The 22977-nt window shown below is 44.1% G+C and overlaps 1 protein-coding gene and 1 long non-coding RNA gene across 2 annotated transcripts; one reads left to right on the forward strand and one right to left on the reverse strand.

Annotated features, from left to right (window-relative positions):
• Positions 1-391: 391 nt before the first annotated feature.
• On the forward strand, positions 392-20379 carry LOC139186423 (trophoblast Kunitz domain protein 1-like). The gene is made up of 11 exons (XM_070800675.1): positions 392-518; positions 1791-1874; positions 2958-3029; positions 12827-12925; positions 13423-13504; positions 14590-14663; positions 15830-15928; positions 16413-16496; positions 17575-17646; positions 18843-18941; positions 20180-20379. The coding sequence occupies exons 1-11, from the start codon at positions 392-394 to the stop codon at positions 20377-20379; spliced, it is 1092 nt and encodes a 363-aa protein (XP_070656776.1).
• On the reverse strand, positions 5050-8377 carry LOC139186600 (uncharacterized). Its single transcript, XR_011570240.1, has 2 exons — positions 6858-8377; positions 5050-5401 (listed from the first exon to the last, which is right to left on the reverse strand). It is a non-coding gene; the product is annotated as an uncharacterized lncRNA (long non-coding RNA).
• Positions 20380-22977: the final 2598 nt, after the last annotated feature.

Raw genomic sequence — 22977 nt, forward strand, 5'->3', positions numbered from 1 at the left:
GGCTGGGGAAGGGGCGGAGCTCAGGGGGCCACACACCATTCACCCTGCACAGTGTCTTCCTCCTCGCTGCTGCCAGGAGGAGAGGCTGCAGTGTCCTGTGAAACCACACACTGAGCGAGTTCTCCAGGGAGAGGATGGCAGGTCAATCCCTGAGGTCTCTTTTGGCATCTCAGCCTGCTCACATGCTCCTGTTTCTCAGTTGGGAACACTGATTCAGCCACCCTCCTGGGTGGGACTGCACTGCTTCTGAGTGCCCTGTGCAGGCTTTGAAAATTCACTTCCTTCTTGTTCCATGTTTTTTTGAAAATATGGGATCTATTAAGTTGACCATTGTCCTGGTCTGGGGCTACACAGATGGCACTCAACAACTTCCTTTCTTTTTGCGGAGGACATGCGAAGAGTGGATTCGGAAACTCTCAAGTCCGAGGAGGACCCCTGCAGGACTGGGCTGTGGCTGCGTCTGAACCTCTTCAGTCTCCTCACAGTCCTTCTCTCCCCGATCATCCTTAGCGGAGCCTGTCTTTTCCTTTCCTCCATTGGTCAACATGTCTAATTCTGTCTCATCCAGCTGGTTCTCAGCACCACGAGAGCATGTCTTTCCTTTACCCCTAGCTCTTCACCCAGTTCCTGACACTAATGGGACAGTTCAAAATTATTTGTGCAAGGAAGGAATGTAGGAGCACTTTCTCATGACCAGAGTAACTGCAGAGCCTGCGGTGTAACACAGGATTTTTGTTTTCACCCCCATCCTCAAGGCATCCTCACCTTCATCCCCCTGCCCACCATCACTGCTTTCCTTGTGGGTGGCCAAGGTGGAATTTCCAGCATCTAGTTCTCAACATTGTAATGAGAGAAGAGTTTGGTTTAAAAAGCCCCCTTTTCCACACAGTGATGTTGCAATTTTCATTTCTGTAGCTTCAAACACTATAGTTTATATTTCAGTAAATGTATATTCAAAATTAAACTGACTGAAGTAGATTCTGTTGTTTGTAATTACAAACCTTAACCAATAGGGTCCATGGAAATCATTGTCCTTCTAACTGTTCTGCAGACAGCGGGCATCTCCTGTTCCCCTTTCCAGAGACTGTGCCCTAATGGGCATAGGAAGCAAACCCACTATATCATCATCGACTCCTTAATCACAACAGAAGCTACACAGAATTCTGGGAGATTCATACGTCAACATGACAGCTTTTCTTCCTTCCTTCTAAGTTCAGTCAAACTGGGGGGCAGGTTTTCTTCCTGGGCCTCAGAAGGAGAATGGGTATTAGACTCAGTTATCCACTTTTCCAAGAAATCCACATCCCTAAGGTCACATGTGGGGAGGAGGCTTCATATTTCAGTTAAAGAAATGCAAGCTACTGTTTAGCATCCCAGGCTCTGAGTTAGCATTTTGCCTACATTTTTTGATTAATCATGCTAAGAATCCTTCAAGGGAGGAAATGGAGGTGTAGAGATGGCACTTAGCTGCTGTATTCATTGCCTAACATAGCACATCCTGATTTCCCAAGCAGAGGAACTTTGATGATGCTTTCCTGCTCTGCTTCTGGGAAGATTTAGAATGGAGGCAAATTTGGAAACAGACAGCATCTGTTTCACCACAGATTAGTAAAGTTTGGCATGGAGACCACAGAAGTATTAGTATTAGAATTAATGAGAACACACAGGGTGCTGGTGCTCTTTTTCATATCCTTGTTCACAGTAAACTACTATTTTTTGTGCATATTTCATCCTTAGTTGGTTCATGTCCCAGGTTTCCTGAAACTGTTGGAATTTCCTGTCTTTCATAGGTCTGAAGACAAGCCATACAAGGGGAGTTGAGAAGCGTTCAGTAATAGATGTGGTTACAAGTATCATCAACGGTGTGGCTACAGGTGTGAACTTTCTGCAACTCTGGGGAGAGGAGAGAACACTGAGATTGAGAACAGGCACCACTGGCCAATGATTCAGTCACAATGCCTATTTAATGAAACCTCAATACAAATCCCTAAATATGCGATTCAGAGAGCGTTTGGGTTGTAGCTCATGGTGGTGCTGTAAGGGTTCCGTGCCTTCTAGGGCAAGTAGGCTCCTCACAGTCCACTTCCACCTTGACATGCACTTCTCACTCATCTCTCTGTGCCTAGATTCATCCTTCATGAAAACATGACATTCTTATGAAAGTGGTCCTCGTTAGAATGGTCATCTGATTTACTGAGTTATTGAAGATGGAGTGGGGTAGTGGAACTTCCCAGTTTTAGACACTTTGTCAAATCAGGAGTGACTTGGAATAACATGGCTGGCATCTGAACTGAGGACAGTTCTGAGCCCTCCACTTGTACAATCTATACTAACTCCCTGGGTTTGCTGTCAGAATTAAATGGCCCTGTAGGACACCCAGCAGGTGATTGGAGGAATTGCATGTTGTTTCTTGACGCATCACAGATGTGGTCTCAGGGAAGCCCAGACTCAGTCTCCCTGTGCTTTGGGAGCTCAGGTGGTCCTGGGGACAGGGGAGTAATGAAAGTAGGACACTGCACCCAGAAGCTCTCAGCATTTATCCATCTGTTCAGAGTTCCTGGCCGAATAGGACAGTGTATCCAGTGGGTTTTGACAGGGAATATCCTCTTTGGACCCTATCAGCCTCTTGCTATGTGTCCTCAGGCAAGTCATCTATAGTCCTCGTCTGAACAGGAAAGAAGTGCTAAAGGAGTTCTTTGAACGTTTACCAGTCATAAAACTAACAGCTTATTCTCTTTCATGGCCAAGTTTGGTCATTTCCCACCAGAATAGACACATGAAAAGATTTCTCTACCTGCTTCCTTGGTATCGTGGGACCAAGGCTGGTACAATATTAGCAAATTCTCCTGGCCTTTTCCTTTGTCCACATTTGCCTATGATTTTATTTTCCATATTTGAAACTTGTCCTGGTTCATGGCCCAGTATTCCTGAGAATTTTGAAATCTGTTCTTTCATAGGTACCAAGATTGTCGAAAAGGGAGCCGGTATACTAACAGGATTGGCTGAAATAATCACTAAAGCAATTAAAGGTTTGAACTTTCTGCACCTATGGGGAGAGAGGAGGGCACTCACTGAGACTGAGATCAGTACCTCTGGCTGACGATTCAATACTCATGCCTGTTGAGTGAAACCTCAGCACAAATCCGTAAATATTGGCTGAGAGAGCTTAGGAAGGGGGAACAAATGGTCCTGAGGTGAGGGTGCTCTGCTCAGGAGGGCGTGGATGCTCCGCCTAACTCCACTCCTCCCTTGCCCTAAAGATCTCGTCCATTTCACTCTTTCTGAGTTTTCTCCTAGACACTAATTTGAAAATAGTGATTTAGAGTTTTCCTGAGTTTGGTCGCTTGTTCCATTGAGTGTTTGAGCATGGAGGTGGTGAAAGGTTGTTGTTGAATCACGCGAATACACCGGGATTCTTGGCCCCTGGAGGAGAAGAATTCAATCCGGGGCCAGAGACGAGGCTTGATCGCTCAGAGCTTTTGTGTAGTAAAGTTTTATTAAAGTATAAAGGAGATAGAGAAAGCTTCTGACATAGGCATCAGAAGGGGGCAGAAAGAGTACCCGCTTGCTAGTGTTAATAATGAGGTTATATAATCCAAAGAATGTCTGGAGGTTGTAAAGACCTCCTCCGACCTACTCCCATAATTTACATTTTAAAATAACAGAAGGTTGAATCCAAAGACTGTCCTTAGGCAGGATACATTATTGGTATATAATCCTAAGGAATGTGGAGAAAGAAAAAAAGTTTGTCCTTTTTTCCTCCTTGAGAATTCCAGACCCCTCTCTCTTTGGGGACCCCTAGACTCCCTATCAACCTGCCTAGGAAATGACTCTCTCATTCCCCCCTTTTCTTTTAGGAGAATTATGTTGCCTAGGGAAAAGGGGCGTCGTTCTCGTTCCATAACTGCTTCCAAGCTGATAAGGGGCACTGTCCCTAAATTGGTGAGGCAACATATTCTCCTAATCCTCATATTGAGGATATCTGATCCAGGGGCCCCAAATAGTAGCTGGAGGAAGCTACAGCAGTAGCAGGAGTTTGAGCAACCATTTGTAACTTAAAAGCTTTCATGCGGCTAGAAACAAATCCAGTTATACAATTACAGATGCAGGGAGCAAACAGCAAGAACAAAACAACCAGAATTATTGTAATTAAGATAGTTGTCCACCATGGGGAATTAGTTAACGTTTTCCAAAGTGAAGCAATTGAGGCTTCAGGAGTGTCCATGGCCCTAATCATCTTGTTCATGTGGTTAGTAAAATGAGTAACACTCGTGCTCATATCAGGTATATATGTACAGCATTGGGTATGAATAATGGCACAAGTTCCTCCTTGTGCAGCTGTCAGAATATCTAGAGCCAATCTGTTTTGTAAAACCACCTTTCTAATTTGTGCTTGTTCAGCATTAAGAGCTGAAATAGCCTTTTGAGAATCTTGTAATGCCTGTTGAGTAAAATTAGTCAAAGCATCCACTCGTAACATAACATCTGTAGTTCCCAAAGAGGGAACAAACGCTGCAGCCAAATAATCATACCAATAAAATACAGACCTTGCCCACCGAGTTCTAAGGTGGGGTAAATTAGCAGGCTTTTCTGGAAGCTCTGAAAATATAAAGCCATGAGTAAAGGCTAGACCCAGGGTGCATCTCCCTATCCAACCAGGGGGAAGGCATGCCCATAGGTAAGAGCCACATATCCAATAAGTCCCGTTTGGAGCAAGCCAGCGCGACTGAGATATCCAGTCCCAATTTGTGCCTGGCCAGACAAAGGGAGAACCTGAACTGGGATTGGAAAACACGGGAATGATTACATTGCATGTTTCCTGAGACAAATATCCCATTTGTTTCCAATCATTGTAATTAAGTTGTTGGCTAACTTTTGGGGACGGCTCTGTTTGTTCCCAGCATATAGAGGCAGTAGATATTAAATGTCCTTTTTCAGGAGTTAGCCATGTAACCTCATCCCATATTTGATAAACGTCAGGTAAAAAGCCATTAGATCTAGACCTATTTACCTTATATGTAGCAAAATAGTTATTGAACCGAGACAATGTATAATCAAAATTAAAAGTCACATTATGTCCATAGTTAGAGTACAAAGTGTTGCACCAGTCCATTTTAGGGTTGGTAGATGTCATCAGATGACGAAGAGGCATCGCATGTGATTGTTGTCGAAGGTATTCACAGACTTGGAGAAAGTCTTTTCCTTGAAGTGGGGATGTCCACCACGGGAAGCCTTCCACTGATGAAGAGGGGAGCGCTCCGCAGACCCAGCAGTTAGACCGATTGTAGAATGCAGCATAGGAGTGAGCCCAGGACAGGAAGACATTGTCTTGAGGATCCAACGGCAGACGCAGGATATTTGGAGTCAGCAGAAGTAAGCTCACATAGGTTATCAGGCCCATCTAAAAGGTACAAAGTCAGAGCATAGAAAGTAAAGACATAAAATGAAGTCACTTAATTTTGGTCAGGGTGCCACCTCTTAACTCGAGTATGATGTACCCACGAATCAATTCCTGGCACTTTGACAGCTGTGGGAGAGGAAAGAATAACCTGGTAAGGACCTTCCCAGAGAGGCTCGAGGGATGGCCCCCCAGATCCCACTGTTTTTATGAGGACCTCGGTTCCTGGCTCAAATAGAGGCCTGCTTGACTCGGAGGCTGGGTCAGGAGTCTTCTCCCGGAGTTCTGTTAATGTCTGTTGAAAAGCTGAGAGCTGAGTTACATAATTAGTTAATTCCAAGGCTTCAGGGTCTATAACAATGTCTGTGCATAAGAAAGGCCTTCCATAAATACATTCAAAGGGGGACAGTCCCTCTTTTTTTGGAGTAGTTCGAGCCCTCATTAAAGCTATGGGTAGGACTTTAATCCATTTGTCCTGCGTCTCTTGAGTTAATTTGCGCAGATGCCTTTTGATAATGTCATTAGCTTTTTCAACTTTCCCGGAGGATTGGGGTCTCCAGGAACAGTGTAAGTGATATTCTATTCCTAGAGCTTTAGACACCCCCTGAGTTACAGCAGCTTTAAAGGCGGAGCCATTGTCACTCTGAAGGCTCCGTGGCAGCCCAAACCTGGGGATAATTTCATGAATTAAAATCTTTATAACCTCCTTAGCCTGTTCACTACGACAGGGAAAAGCCTCAATCCATCCAGTAAAGGTATCTACCCAAACTTGTAAGCAAGAATATCCATTAGCTTTTGGCATATGAGTAAAATCAATTTCCCAATCCTCTCCAGGATACTTCCCACTTCGTTGTAATCCAGATTTTGCTAGCTTTTCAGTCTTTGGGTTATTTTTTTGACAAATCTCACACCTTTTGATAATATTCTTTAAAGTTTTCATTACATTTTTACCTTCAAACAAACGAGAAACCATTTGGTAAGTACTCTCAGCACCCAAATGAAAACTCTGATGTAAACCCTTAAGAATTTTCCACTGAGCATTTTCAGGAATTATTAATCGTCCATCCTCGGACTGTAACCATCTTTTATCAGTAATCTTGGCTCCTCGTTTCTCATATCTTTCTAATTCTTCCTCAGTATATTGTGGTCTTTCCTGTTCCACAGGACCTGTCCAGATCAAAGGCGTCTGTAGTGAAGGGGTTTCGTAAAGTGCCGCTTTTCTGGCTTGACAGTCAGCCAGATGATTACCTTCGGCTATTTTACTCCCATCCCTGCTGTGCCCTTTGCAGTGCATAACAGCTACTTCTTTAGGACAATATATAGCAGTTAAAAGTCTCTCGATCTCTCTGAAATGCTTAATAGGTTCTCCTGTTGCTGCTTTAAAGTGTCTCTCTTTCCATATTGCAGCATGAGCATGTAAAGTCAAATAAGCATACTTAGAATCTGTATAGATATTTACCCGCTGCCCTTTGCTTAACTCTAGAGCTCGGGTCAGGGCCACAAGCTCCGCTAACTGAGCACTAGTTTCCTGGGGGAGAGATTTTGCTTCTAAAACCTGTTCAGCAGTCACCACGGCGTAACCTGCTTTACGCTTTCCATCCTGAACAAAAGAACTGCCATCTGTAAATATTTCCATGTCAGGATTGTCTAATGGGGTATCCTTTAGATCCTCCCGAGCTGCATAGTTTAAAGTTAGGAATTGAGAACAATCGTGATCAGGTGTTTCATTTTCCTTCTCAGGAAGGAAAGTGGCAGGATTTAAATTTCCACAAACTTTAAGCTTAGTTACTGGTCCTTCTAACAACAATGACTGATACTTAAGAAGCCTACTGTCTGTCATCCAAATATTAACCTTAGAATTTAAGATTCCACTCACATCATGAGAAGTCAGTACAGTAAGGTTTCGTCCATTAATTATTTTTAAAGCTTCAGGTGCTAATAAAGCCGTTGCCCCAATTACTCTTAGGCAGTGGGGCCACCCACATGCAACTACATCTAATTCTCTGCTTAGATAAGCAATAGGTTGTTGGTGAGGCCCTCGGGGTTGTGTCAAAACTCCCAATGCCACACCTTTTCTTTCAGTGACAAACAAATTAAATTCTGACCCTGTGGGCAAGCTCAGAGCTGGAGCTTGCAGGAGAGCAGTCTGAAGAACCTTAAAAGCCTTTTGAGTTTCTGGAGACCAAACCAGTTTGTCGGTTTGGGCCTGCTGAGTTTCAGCTATAAGTTTATATAAAGGCCGGGCAAGTTCCCCATAACCCGGAATCCAAATGCGACAGTAACCTGTGATTCCCAAAAATCCTCTCAATTGTCTTAAAGTCATAGGTAGGGGGTGATTTAGTATAGGTTTAATTCTCTCAGGGCCTATGGCCCTAGTCCCTTCTGATATGATTAGGCCCAGATATCTAACCGATTGTTGACAAAGCTGAGCCTTTTCTCTTGATGCCTTGTAACCACAGCCTGCCAGAAAGTTTAAGAAATCTTCTGAGGCTCGCGAACAAGCTTCCTCTGTCTCAGCACAGAGCAAAATATCATCTACATATTGTAACACCACTGCTTCAGAGCTATTAAAATTTTGTAGATCTCATGACAAAGTTTGTCCGAATAAGTGAGGACTGTCACGAAATCCCTGGGGCAAAACTGTCCAGGTTAACTGAGAAGCTGGCTGCGTAGGGTCTTCAAAGGCAAATAGGAATTGACTTTCTTCCGCCAAAGGCACTGAATAGAAAGCATCCTTTAAATCAATTACTGAGAAATATTTGGCCCGTTCAGGAATTTCAGACAATAGAGTATAAGGATTAGGCACCACGGGGTGTAAAGGAACTACAGCCTCATTTATTATTCGTAAGTCTTGAACTAGTCTCCATTTACCATTTGATTTCTTTATACCCAAAATAGGAGTGTTGCAAGGACTGTTACAGGGAATTAATAGTCCCTGTTCTTTTAAATTTTTGATGATGGGTTTTAACCCTTCTTTAACTTCAGGTTTCAGTGGATACTGCTTCTTATGTGGAAATACGTGTGGGTCTTTGAGCTTAACAACTATAGGAATAGCATTTTGTGCTCGACCCACAGATTTTCCATCAGCCTATACTCTAGGATTTACATTTTGTTCAACTAAAGGGAGAGAAAGGGAGGGCTCCATATTCATGAAAACAGAGGCATGGACCTTGCTCAGTATATCCCTTCCCAAAAGGGGTGAGGGAGATTCTGGCACAATCAGAAACTCGTGTGAAAACAGCACAGAATCCCAGTTGCAAGATAAAGAATAACTGAAATAATATCTTTTGGCTCGTCCAGACAGTCCCATTACGGAAGCGGATCGGGAAGAAAGTGGGCCAGGGGCTTCAGTAAGCACAGAATAAGTTGCCCCAGTATCTAAAAGGAAATCGACGGATTGGCCCCCCACAACTATTAATACCCGGGGTTCTTCAGGTGTAATTAGGACGGGAGCTTGTGTGGGGACCCCCGGGCACCTTCAGTCCTGATTGTCTTGAGAGTCCGACCCGGGAGACCTACGCCTCTGGGGGCAGTCTCTCTTCCAGTGTGGTCCTTTGCAGACCGGACATGGAGCCGGGGGCGGCTTAGATGCCTGAGGGCAATCCCACTTGAGGTGCCCCTCCTTTCCACAGTAGTAGCAAGCCCATCCCTTTTCACCTGGGCCCCTCTGGGCATTTTTCTCAGGCTGTTTAAGAACATTTTTCATAGCCATGGCGAAGGCTTCCGCCTTTTCCTTTGTCTTTTTTTGCCTTTCTTTCTTTTCCTCATATTCCCTACCATAATAGACTGTCTGAGCCAGTTGTAACAGAGTATCTAAAGACTGATTTGGTCCATATGCCTGTTTTAATAGCTTACGGCGGATATCTGGAGCCGACTGAGTGAGAAATCTATCTTTTAAGATCACTTTTCCCTCTTCACTTTCGGGATCAATCTCAGTGAATCTGCGAAGGCCTTCTCTCAGTCTATCTAGGAATTTACCAGGAGCTTCTTTCTCTTCCTGTTCTATATCTGCCAATTTGCCATAGTTTAAAGGCTTAGAACGCGCCTGCCTAAGTCCTTCAAGAATACATCTAACAAAATGACTCTGATCCCATCTTCCTTTAGCTGTGTTGTAGTCCCAGTCTGGTTCTATAGTTGGGACCACCTGATTCCCAGTGGGGAGGGCCGCTATCTCATTCTCCCTCTTCTCTACTGATTCATTACCAAGCCACTCATCTCCATAAGCAACCGCTTTTCCCAAAACTCGAGTCTTTGACTCAGGAGTCAGCGTTTGTCCCAAGATATACATCACATCCTTCCAAGTGAGGTCATAAAGCAGAGTAACACCTTTAAAAGCTCTAATATATTTTTCTGGGTCCTCTAAATAGTCTCCCAGATCCTCCTTGATTCTTTGTATTTCTTGATAAGAAAAAGGCTTATTAACTCTCATGGACTGATTATTTCTCCCGGTGGGTGTTTCATAAAGAGGCAACAGCTTGTGTGGCTGTTCCTCAGTCTCTCTGGCTGCTCTGCGCATATGATCCCAGGGATAGATTGGAGAAACCTGTTTTTCCTCTTCTCTTTGTCTCCTGTCCTCCATCTCATCGCTTACTTCGATGGTCTGAGTTTCTACTGAAACCAGAGTAGTCTGAGGTCGTACTGAGACAGGAGTTGTTTGGACCTCCATGTGGGCAGTTTGAATCCCAGTTTGGAGTCCCTGGTACGGGGGCAAAGGAAGAGGACAGGAGGGAGCTGAAGATTTCACGCCCAAATCTATACCCTTAGGACGTAAGTCTGGCATATTTCGCAGAGAGAAAAAGGGCAACACATATGCTACTTCTACCCATTTCCCTTGTTCCTTACAGAACCGGTCTAATTGCAGAACAGTATTATACTTAAGAGACCCTCCAACTGGCCACCGTTCGCCGTCCTCCAATGGATACCGTGGCCATGCAGTATCACATAGGAAGACCAGGTGTGTCTTTTTTAAGCCCTGGGGATCAAATCTATCCCAGTTTTTCAGGATACAGTTCAAAGGAGTGAGGCTGGAATTGTTAGCTCCCATCTGTAAGAGAGAAAAAAAGCGACCAGCGCCATTTTTTCTACCAGAGGCGTCCCTCCCTGCTCTAGATGGGGGTGTAGACAGACGTTACACCAAAAGCTTTTCCTTCCTGGTCGGACTTAGTCTGTCCCTTACCGACGCAGGCGCCATACTCGTCCCTCCCGGTTCTACCACCGGGATGGGGTGGGGATGTACCAGGGGTAGACTTGATAGCATCCCTACTTGACGTCCAGCTCTTCACCCTTAACCTTGCTTGCCTCTGATGTCACCCGGGGTGAATCAGAATAACCTTCCGGAATGCCTCCCAAGCTAAGACCATTGTGGGAAACATTCGTCACCTGAGTGCCTGTGCACGACCCTGAGTATTTCCTGACCACAATAAGACCGATGTGAACATAAAACTGAGATGTTCTTTCCAAGCATCACCACACCAGTATAACAGCCTCTTCTGATCCACTAAGAGCTGGCATTACCAAAGAAAAAAAACCCATCGCAGTCCCAATCTGAGTAACCTTTAACCTCAGAGATGTTCTGGGAGCTAGAGCTCCATCTAGCTTCCGAACTTTCGATTCCTAGCGAGGCTAGACACTTTCTTGACTACGAATCCAAGTTTGGGACCTAAGCCACAGTACACAGTAACAGTATAGATCACAAGTCTCTTGAAAGTCTATGATCCGATAGATTAGGTTAGTACTTCTAATTCCCAAGGAGTTATGAAATGGTCAAAGAGACCGAAAAGTTTGACCGAGAAAGGAGAGTTCGGTCCACACGCTTTGCCCATTTCTGGTCAGTTCCCGAAGGAGACATTGGGTGCCTCTTGGCATTGGCAGGTCGGTATAACGCCCCGACAGGTTTCTGCCATAAGCCCTATGAGATCACCGTGGAACCGCAGAGCAGGGCTCCTTACTTGTTTCACGCAGGGCATGCCATTCATTCACACAAGCACACGGTAGAGTTAGTAAAGCACAGCAGAAAACGTGTTCGCTAAGAGAACAAAGAACTAAAGCTCCAAGCATCCTTACCTTGTTCTGACGGATCCCAGACGAGCCCCCAAGATGAAAGGTTGTTGTTGAATCACGCGAATACACCGGGATTCTTGGCCCCCGGAGGAGAAGAATTCAATCCGGGGCCAGAGACGAGGCTTGATCGCTCAGAGCTTTTGTGTAGTAAAGTTTTATTAAAGTATAAAGGAGATAGAGAAAGCTTCTGACATAGGCATCAGAAGGGGGCAGAAAGAGTACCCGCTTGCTAGTGTTAATAATGAGGTTATATAATCCAAAGAATGTCTGGAGGTTGTAAAGACCTCCTCCGACCTACTCCCATAATTTACATTTTAAAATAACAAGGTTGAATCCAAAGACTGTCCTTAGGCAGGATACATTATTGGTATATAATCCTAAGGAATGTGGAGAAAGAAAAAAATTTTGTCCTTTTTTCCTCCTTGAGAATTCCAGACCCCTCTCTCTTTGGGGACCCCTAGACTCCCTATCAACCTGCCTAGGAAATGACTCTCTCAGTGGAGTCAGGGAAATTTTGAGTTTCAGTCACTTGGTCAGAAGCATGATAACTCAAGAACACATGACTGGCCTCTGAAGTCATGGCATTCTTGATACCTCAACCTGTGGCATTGGCCCTGACTCCACAGATACAGTATCAGAAGTCAGTGGAGAGTGGGCAGCCCGCTGGATGTTGGAAAATGGGTGGTTGGTGTAAAAACCATGTATTTAGTGCCAGGAAAATACCCAGACTCACCTTCTCCTGTGATTTGAGGGCTCAGGTGAGGCTTGGAGAGAGGTGAGTAGTCAAAGTAAGACCCTGGACCTGGAAACTTTCCCCAGTTCTCTGTATTGTTGAGTTCCTAGCCAATCAATCGTGCATCAGATGGGTTGTGACATGACAGTATCTTGCCCTGACTTGGCCACCCACAGGCTTGGGTCCTCGGGCAAGTCATCTGCAGTTTCCTCAACTGAACAGGGGAAACAGGTACATGAGTTCTTAGAAAAGATGATGAGTTATGAATAGAAAGACTTTATTCATGTGTCACGACAGATTTGTCCATTTTTCACCACAATGTTTTAATCTATAAATAATTGTCTACTTACTTGCTTTGGCTGAGTAAAACTATTTCTTTATCAAATAATGTTTATTCCTGTATTATTAACAGTAATGAAAAGATGTTGAAGCACAGAGGAGGGCAATTGCAGGGAAAGGAAGAAACCCAGCCCTGTAGGGTAGCCTGTGGGAGGAAGGCTTAATCAATATAACGAAAGTCTCCAGGCCCTTTCCTTTGTTGTCTTTTGAGTGTTATTGTCTTATCCATGTTTGATTCTTTTTTTGTTTCATGGACCAGGCCTCCTGAAACTCTTAAAATTTGCTCTCTTTCATAGGTCAGGTGATGATTTCCAGAATACAGTTTGATAACCATACACTAGAGGAATTGCCAACACTCCAGCTTGAATACTCAACACTCAGTGAAGAGAATAATGGTTTGTAGTTTCTGCACCTCGGGGAAGGGGGAAGGGCACTGAGGTTCTGATCAATGACCCACGCTTCAATCAATAAGCCTATTTCTTGAAACCTCAACGGTGCATAAATATTTCATGGTGAATTTTGTGCATGTTTCACCAAGATGTGTTCATCTAAAAAAATGTCTTTAACTATTAACTTTAGTTGGGAAAGAAGATTTGGGTGTCAAAAAATGAGTATTCCTCTTTCATGAAAAGTAATTAGAAATACCTGGGATGAATGTTCTGAAGCAAAAGTAAGAAAGAGCCCTGTGTAGGATGACTCCTGCTACCAAAGCTGAGACATTATTTGGAAAGTTTCCAGGCCCTTTCCCATGTCCCTGTTTGACTATTGTTTATTATCCATATTTGTTCCCTCCCTTGTTCACAGTAGACTACTATTTTTTGTGCATATTTCATCCTTACTTGGTTCATGTCCCAGGCTTCCTAAAACTGTTGGAATTTTCTGTCTTTCATAGGTGTAGAGACAAGCCATAGAAGGGGACTTCAGAAGCGTTCAGTAATAGATGTGGTTACAAGTATCATCAACAGTGTGGCTACAGGTGTGAACTTTCTGCAACACTGGGGAGAGGAGAGGGCACTGAGAATGAGAACAGGCACCATTGGCCAATGATTCAATCACAGTGCCTATTTAATGAAATCTCAATAGGAATACATAAATACGCTTTTCAGAGAGCGTTTGGGGTGGTAACACACGGTGGTGATGTGAGGGTCCTGTGTTCTCCAGGGCATGGAGCCTCCTCACCCCTCAACTTCCACTTTGCCTTGCACTACACTCTCATCTCTCTGTGCCTAGATTCTTCCTTCATGAAAACATGACATTCTTATGAAAGTGGTCCTTGTTAGAATGGTCATCTGATTTACTGAGTTATTGAAGATGGAGTGGGGTAGTGGAACTTCCCAGTTTTAGACACTTTGTCAAATCAGGAGTGACTTGGGATGACAGGGCTGGCATCTGAACTGAGGACAGTTCTGAGCCCTCCACTTGCACAGTCTATACTAACTCCCTGAACTTGCTGTCAGAATTAAACGGCCTTGTTGGACACCCAGTGGTGTTTGGAGGAATTGCATGTTGTTTCTAGAGACACCACAGATTTGGTCTCAGGGAAACCCAGACTCAGTCTCCCTGTGCTTTGGGAGCTCAGGTGAGTCCTGGGGACAGGGGAGTAATGAAAGTAGGGCACTGCACCCAGAAGCTCTCAGCACTTATCGATATGTTCAGAGTTCCTGGCCGAAGAGGATAGTATATCAAGTGGGTTTTGATAAGGAAGTGTCTTTTTCGGACCCTATCATCCCCATGAGATATGTCCTGAGTCAAGTCATCTATTGTCCTCATCTGAAGAGTGGATCACTGCTAAATGAGTTCTTTGAACATTTACCAGTCATAAAAAGATTCTCATTTGTACTACATGGGCAAGTTTGGTCATTTTCCATCAGGATATATTCATGAAAAGAGTTCTCTAGCTGCTTCCTTGAGCTCCTGGTAACAAGGCTGGTACATTATTAGCCAATTCTCGAGGCCTTTTCCTTTGTCCACTTTTTCCTATAATTTTATTTTCCATATTTGAAACTTGTCCTGGTTCATGGCCCAATATTCCTGAAAATTTTGAAATCTGTTCTTTCATGGGTACCAAGATTGTCGAACAGGGAGCTGGTATACTAACAGGATTGGCTGAAATAATCACTAGAGCCATTAAAGGTTTGAACTTTCTGCACCTATGGGGAGAGAGGGCACTCACTGAGACTGAGATCAGTACCTCTGGCTGACAATTCAGTACTTATGCCTGTTGAGTGAAACCTCAGCACAAATCCATAAATATTGGCTGAGAGAGCTTAGGAAGAGGGAACAAATGGTCCTGAGGTGAGGGTGCTCTGCTCAGGAGGGAGTGGACGCTCCGCTTAACTCCACTCCTCCTGTGCCCTGAAGATCTCCTCCATTTCACTTTTTCTGAGTTTTTTTCTGTACATTAATTTGAGAACAGTGATTAAGATCTTTCCTGAGTTTAGTCACTTGTTTGATTGAGTTTTTGACCATGGACGTGGAGTCACATAATTTTCGAGTTTCAGTCACTTGTTCAGAAGCATGATAACTCAAGAACACATGGCTGGCCTCTGAAGTCAGGGCATTCTTGATACCTCAACCTTGGCATTGGCCCTGACTCCACAGATATGGTATCAGAAATCAATGGACAGTGGGAGGCCTGTTGGGTGTTGGGAATTGGACGGTTGGGGGAAAAATCGTGTATGTGGTGTCGGAAACAAATGCAGACTCACCCTCTCCTGTGATTTGAGGGCTCAGGTGAGGCTTGGGGAGAGGTGAGTAGTCAAAGTAAGACCTTGGACCTGGAAAGTCTCTCCAGTTCTCTGTATTGTCGAGTTCCTAGCCAATCTATAGTGCATCAAATGGGTTGTGACGTGACACTCTCTTGTCTTGACCAGGCCACGTACATGCTGTGTCCTGGCACAAGTTGTCTGCAGTTTCCTCCTCTGAGCAGGGGAAACATTTACATAAGTTCTTAGAACAGATGATGATTTATGAACAGAAAGACTTTATTCCTGTGTCATGACCAGATTTGTCCATTTTCCACCGCAATGTGTTAATCTGAAAAAAATTCTCTACCAACTTGCTTTGGCCAAGTAAAAATATTTCTTTATCAAATAATGTTTATTCCCATATTATTAGGAGCAATCAAAAGATGTCGAACCACTGAGAAGGGCAACTGAAGGGAAAGCAAGAAATAATGAAAATGTCCAAACCCTTTCCATTGTTGTATTTTGACTATTATTATCTTATCTATGTTTGATCCTTTTCCTGTTTCATGGGCCAGGCCTCCTGAAACTCTTGAATTTTACTCTCTTTCATAGGTCAGGTGATGATTTCCAGAATACAATTTGATAGCCATACACGAGAGGAATTGCCAGCACTCAATATTGAATTCTCAACACTCAGTGAGGAGAACAAAGGTTTGTAGTTTGTGCACCTCGGGGAAGAGGGAAGGGCACTGATTCTGATCAGTGATTCAGTCAATAAGCCTATTTCTTGAAACTTCAACAGCGCATAAAACTATCATGGTAAATTTTGTGCTTGTTCTGGCTAGATATATTAATATAAAAAAATTCTTTAACTACTTACTTTAGGCCGGAAAGAGTATTTAGGTGTTAAATAATGAGTATTCCTCCTTCATGAAAAATAATCAGAAAAACCTGGGACGAATGTTCTGGAAGGAATGTAACAAAGAGCCCTGTGTAGGTTGAATCCTGATACCAAAGCTGAGAGATTATTAGGGACGTTTCCAGGCCCTTTCCCATGTCTCCTTTTGACTATTGTTTATTTTCCTTATTTGTTCCCTCCCTTGTCCACTGTTGACTATTTTGTTTGCATATTTGATCGTTACTTGGTTCATGTAACAGGCTTCTTGAATCTGTTGGAATTTACTGTCTCTCATAGGTGTGGAGACAAGCCATAGAAGGGGACCTGTGAAGTGTTCAGTAATAGATGTGGTTACAAGTATCATCAACGGTGTGGCTTCAGGTGTGAACTTTCTGCAACTCTGGGGAGAGGAGAGGGCACTAGATTGAGAACAGGCACCACTGGCCCATGATTCAATCAAAATGCCTGTTTAGTGAAATCTCAGTAAGAATCCATTAATATGGGCATTCAGAGAGCATTTGGGTGGTAACGCACGATGTGATGTGAGGGTCCTGTGTGGTCTAGGGTGTGGAGGCTCCCCACACCTCCACTTCGCTTTGCCCTGCACTTGTCACTCATTTTGCTGTGCCTAGGTTTATCCTTTATGATAGCGTGATATCCATGTGGAGAGGTCATCCTCAGTATGGCCATCAGATTTACTGAGTTATTGAACAAGGAGTGGAGTAATGGAACTTCCCAGTTTTAGACACTTTGTCAAATCAGGAGTGACTCGGGATGACAGGGCTGGCATCTGAACTGAGGGCAGTTCTGAGCCCTCCACTTGCACAATCTATACTAACTCCCTGGATTTGCTGTCAGAATTAAGTGGCCTTGATGGACACCCAGTGGGTGATTGGAGGAACTGCATGTTGTTTCTAGAGACACCACAGATTTGGTGTCGGAAACCCAGACTCATTCTCCCTGTGCTTTGGGAGCTCAGGTGAGTCCTGGGGACAGGGGAGTAATGAAAGTAGGACACTGCACCCAGAAGCTCTCAGCATTTATCCATATGTTCAGAGTTCCTGGTTTAATAGAATAGCATATCAAGTGGGTTTTGAGAGGAAAGTATCTTGTTTGGACCCTATCACCCTCATGGCATGTGTCCTCAGGCGTCATCTATAGTCCTCATCTGAACAGTAGATAAGTGCTAAATGAGTTCTTTGAACATTTACCAGTCATAAAAATAAACAGCTTATTTGCATTTCATGGCCACATTTGGTCATTTTCCACCAGGAGAGATTTAAAAAGATTTCTCTAGCTGCTTCCTTGAGCTCCTGGGACACAGGCTGGTACATTATTAGCCAATTCTTGAGGCCTTTTCCTTTGTCCACATTTGCCTATGATTTTATTTTTGAATTTGAAATTTATCCTGGTTCATGGTCAAATATTCCTGAATATTTTGAAATCTTTTCGTTCATAGGTACCAAGATTGTCGAAAAGGGAGCTGGTTTACTAACAGGATTGGCTGAAATAATCACTAAAGCCATTAAAGGTTTGAACTTTCTGCACCTATGGGGAGAGAGGAGGGCACTCACTGAGACTGAGATCAGTACCACTGGCTGACAATTCAATACTTATGCCTGTTGAGTGAAACCTCAGCACAAATCCATAAATACTGGCTGAGAGAGCTTAGGAAGGGGGAACAAATGGTCCTGAGGTGAGGGCGCTCTGCTCAGGAGAGTGTGGACGCTCTGCCTAAGTCCACTCCTCCCATGCCCTGAAGATCTCCCTGATTTCACTCTTTCTGATTTTATCCTGTACCTTAATGTGAGGACAGTGAGTAAGTGGTTTCCTGAGTTTGGTCGCTGGGTCGACTGAGTTTTTGAGCATGAAGTTGGGGTCATGGAAAGTTCAACTTTCAGTCACTTGGCAGAAGCGTGGTAACACGAGACCACATGACTGGCATCTGAAGTCAGAGCAGTCTTGATAACTCAACTTGTGGCATTGGCACACACTCCACAGATATGGTATCAGAAGTCAACTGACAGTGGTCTGCCCCTTGACTGTTGGGAATTGGATGGTTGGTGTAAAAAACCACCTGGTTGATGTCAGGAAAAAACCCAGACTCACCCTCCGCTGTGATTTGAGGGCCCATGTAAGGCTTGGGGAGAGGTGAGTAGAGAAAGTGAGACCCAGGACCTGGACACTGTCACCGGTTTTCTGTATTTTTGAGTTCCTGGCCAATCAATAGTGTATCAGATGGGTTGTGGCATGACAGTATCTTGTCCTGACCAGGCCACACACATGCTTGTGTCCTGGGGAAAGTCATCTGCAGTTTCCTCATCTGAACAGGGGAAACGTGTTACATGAGTTCTTCAAATAGAGGATGAGTTATGAACAGAAAGACTCTATTCACGTGTCATGACCAGATATGTGTTACTCTGAAAGAAATTCTCTGCCTACCTACTTGCTCTGGCCAAGTAAAAATGCTTCTTTATCAAATAATATTTATTCCTGTATTATTAAAAGAAATCAAAAGATGTTGAGCCACGGAGGAGGGCAACGGCGGGGAACCAAGTAACAGCACTTGTGAAGGAGGATGTGGGATGAAAGCAGAGAATACTACAAAAGTCTCCAGGCCCTTCCCCTTGTTGTCTTTTAACTGTTATTATCTTTTCCATGTTTGATCCTTTTCCTGTTTCATGAAGCAGGCCTCCTGAAACTCTTGAAATGTATTCTGTTTCATAGGTCAGGTGATGATTTCTGGAATACAATTCGATAACCACACACTGGAGGAATACCAAACACTCAAGATTGAATACTCAACACTCAATGAGGAGAATAAAGGTTCATAGTTTCTGCATCTCGGGGAAGAGGGACGGGCACTGAGATTCAGATCAATGACCAAACACCAATGCTTCAATCAAGAAGCCTGTTTCTTGAAACCTCAACAGTGCATAAATATTTGGGTTCAGAGAGTTTTCTAGATGGTAAATATGATTGTGAGGGTGCTGTGCTCACAAGGGAATGGAATCTCCACACAAAGATACATCCCTTTGCCCTACACGTCTCCTCCATTTCACTGTTTGTGAATGTTTCCTATTTGTTCATTTGAGATTAGCAAGTAAGTGTTTTCCTCAGTTTGGTCATAAGTAACCTTCAGTTACTGGACATGGAGGTGAGGTCATGGACTTCCCCATTTCATCCATTTGGTCACAAGCAAAAGTAAGTAGGGACCACATGGCTGGCACTAAACTGAGGACAGTCTTGAGCGCTTAACCTGTGGGGTCTGCACTAACTGCATGAATTTCATATCAGACAGCAATTGAATGGGGGAGGCCCAGTGGGTGTTGGGGAATTGGTTGATGGTAGAGACATCACAGATTTGTGTTAGGAGAAACCCAGGCTCACTCTGGCCCATGGTTGGGAGCTATTGTTACCTTGGGTACAAGGAAGTGATGAATGTAGGACACTGACTCCAGATACTCTTACAAGTGCGCTGTACTTTCCGAATTCCTGGTAGAATCAGGTATTGTATCAGATGGGTTGTGACATCATAGCAATTTGTCCTGACTCTACCACCCACATGCTCTGTTCGTGGGACAGTTATCTGCAGTTTCTTCATCTGAAGAGGGGAAATGTGTTACATGCATTCTTTGAACAGGTTACCTGTCATGAATATAAAGATTTTATGCCCTGCCGCCTTAGTGTCTGGAGCATTTGAGAGTTTAGTTTCCTGACAAGGGATTGGATCTAGGACTCCAGTACTGGAAGCCAGATTCTTAACCCCTGGACAGCCTTGGATGCCTTACAGATGTTTTGAGGCTATTCAGGCACTGTACCAAACCTCCTTAGAAGACTGCGTGAGGAGATATACGTTTGTACATGATTACTACATCATGTCACCCCTAGCAACATTCATGATTCTGTCCCAGAAAGCAGGTTTTCAAATGGTCTTTTCAATCTGGCATTCCTCCACAACCTTAACATCCTCTATGGCAAACAAACTGGGGGTTCTAGTTGTTGTCCTTGTATGGAGCTTGATGACCATCCTCATAACTGAGCCATTGCCCCTCTCCTTCCAGCAGCTTCTAAGCCTGCCCTGTGCCTGGAGCCTAAAGTAACAGGTGGCTGCAATTCCATGATGACCAGGTACTTCTACAACGCCCAGACTGGCCTCTGTGAGCAGTTCGTGTATGATGGCTGTGAAGGGAATGGAAACAACTTCAAAAAGTTAGAGGACTGCCTGAAGACCTGCTCTCAAGAGGCAGGGTCCCTGTGGTAAGACAGGGGCCAAGGCACAGGGGGAGGGAAGGGCTGGGGAAGGGGCGGAGCTCAGGGGGCCACACACCATTCACCCTGCACGGTGTCTTCCTCCTCGCTGCTGCCAGGAGGAGAGGCTGCAGTGTCCTGTGAAACCACACACTGAGCGAGTTCTCCAGGGAGAGGATGGCAGAAGGTCCACCCTGGTGGTCTCTTTGTGATCATCTCAGCCTGATCACATGCTCCTCTTTCTCAGTTGGAAACACTGATTCAGCTACTCTGCAGGGCACGTCTGCAGTGCTTCTGTGTATCCTACATAGGCTTGGAAAATTCACTTTCTTCTTGTTTGTTATTTGGGAATGTGGTTCCATTTTTTTTTTTTGAAAATATGGGCTCTAATAAGTTGACCATTGTCTAGGTCTGGGGCTACACTGATGGCACTCAACAAGTTCCTTTCTTTTTGCAGAGGACATGCAAAGAGTGGATTCAGAAACTCTGAAGTCTGAGGAGGACCCCTGCAGGACTGGGCTGTGGCTGTGTCTGAACCTCTTCAGTCTCCTCAGTCCTTCTCTCCTCAACTGTCCTGTGCAGAGTCTGCCCATTTCCTTTTCTCTGTTGGTCAACATGTCTAATTCTGTCTCATCCAGCTGGTTCTCAGCACCATAAGAGCATGTCTTCCCTTTACCCTTAGCTCTTCACACAGGACCTGGCACCAATGAGACAGTTCATAACTATTTGAGGAAGGAAGGAAGGAATGTAGGAACACATTCCTCATGACCAAAGTAACTACAGAGCCTGCGGTGTAACACAGGACTTTTGTTTTCACCCCCATCCTCAAGGCATCTTCACCTTCATCCCCATTCCCTCCATCACTATTCTCCTTGTGGGTGTCCAAGGTTGAATTTCCAGCATCCAATTCTCAACATCAGCAATGAAAGAAGAGTTTGGTTTTAAAAAAGCCCCCTTTCCACACAATGATGTTGCAATTTTCATTTCTGTAGCTTCAAACACTATGGTTCATATTTCAATAAATATATATTCAAAATTAAACTGACTGGAGTGGAGTTTGTTGTTTATAATTACAAACATTAACAAATAGGGTTCATGGAAATGGTGGTCCTTCTAACTGTTTTGGAGACAGTGGGCACCTCCCGTTCCTCTTTGCAGAGACTGTGACCTACTGGGTATAGGATGCAAGCCCATTATATCATCATTGACTCCTTAATAGCAACACAAGCTACAGAGAACCCTGAAAGATACACACATCAATGTGACAGCTTTTCTTCCTACTTGTAAGTTCAGTCAAACGGGGGCAGGGGGGCACAGGTTGCTAAGACGTCAATGTTTATTCTTACCATCTCCTACTTGACCACGTGCAATTTAACTTGATTCACGAACCTAACATTCCAGGTTCTTATGCAGTACTGTTCTTTGCAGCATCAGATTTTACTTTCATCACCACACACATCCACAACTGAGCATTGTTTCCTCTCATTCTTTCTGGGGCTATTAGTAGTTCTCTGCTCTTCCCCAGTAGCATATTGGACAGCTTCCGACTTGGTGGGTTCACCTTTTGGGGTCATATCTTTTTGTCCTTTAGTACAGTTCATGAGGTTGTCATGGCAACTGTAGTGCGGTAGTACACCATTCCCTGCTCCAGTGGATCACGTTTTGTCAGAACTCGCCAATATGACCCGTCCGTCTTATGTGGTCCTACACGGTATGGCTCATAGATTCATCAAGTTACACAGGCCCCTTTTGCCACAAGGCAGTGATCCATGAAGAGGAGTAATACTATAATATATGTTATTTAATTTTTAATATTTATCAGTTTATAACAGTATAATGAAAGTGACTTGATATTAATGAAAAGAGTTTGGCTTCAGTAACTCACTGTGTTTTGTGATCTTGGGCAAGTCATTTTATCTCCCTGAGATACAGATTCTTTTTTAATAAAAAGAGGAAGGTGATATCTACATTAAAAATGCCCAGATTTGGGTACTTTGAGAACCGTGGTGAACACTGTGCTAATGTGCTTTCACCAGCACAGATTAAAACAAATTGTCTAGAAACACAGCTTTTTATTTTCCTCTGCTCCGGACTGCCCTTTAAATGTGCTGTCTACTGTATTAAAGACAGGGGGAAGTAACACTGACTGTAGTGGTGTCATCTTCTAGAATTTCACCCTCAGGAAATGGCCTCAGTGCTAGAGTGGAGTCATCGTCCCAATTCCAATCCGGTCTCCTTCTTCCTCAGAGGTTACTGAAAGCCCTCTTGCTTCAGTGATTGATCTTACCCCAGTCCAGCCCCTTTCCCACCCGTCCTCATCTTTATTTGACTCTCTGGACAATGTAGTTAAGTGTGAATTATTATAATTACTCATCATTATTATTTCAAAGGACTTTGACTTTGTAGGGGAAGAGTTGTGGTGGGGTTAAATGGGCAGTAGGTAATCTTCCAAGGTCCCTGAGATCCACTCTAGCCCCCGAGGTCCACTCTGGCAGGTAGCTCTCCTACTGGTGAAACCAGGGAGGAACAGTGGGTGGTCATGGTCTGGAGATGAGTTTATGTCTCTGCTTCCTTTCTGCCCACTCCCTTTGCTTTATTTCTACCCAGATTA

Source organism: Bos indicus, chromosome 13 (assembly GCF_029378745.1).
Source record: "Bos indicus isolate NIAB-ARS_2022 breed Sahiwal x Tharparkar chromosome 13, NIAB-ARS_B.indTharparkar_mat_pri_1.0, whole genome shotgun sequence".
NCBI classification, from domain to species: Eukaryota; Metazoa; Chordata; class Mammalia; order Artiodactyla; family Bovidae; genus Bos; species Bos indicus.

Bases quoted from the DNA above. Each gene is read 5' to 3' on its own strand.
- LOC139186423 (XM_070800675.1), top strand. From the start codon at position 392: ATGCGAAGAGTGGATTCGGAAACTCTCAAGTCCGAGGAGGACCCCTGC. The intron at 519-1,790 runs GTCTTTTCCTTT...TGTCTTTCATAG, and splicing joins GATCATCCTTAGCGGAGCCT to GTCTGAAGACAAGCCATACA. The intron at 12,926-13,422 runs GTTTGTAGTTTC...TGTCTTTCATAG, and splicing joins ACTCAGTGAAGAGAATAATG to GTGTAGAGACAAGCCATAGA.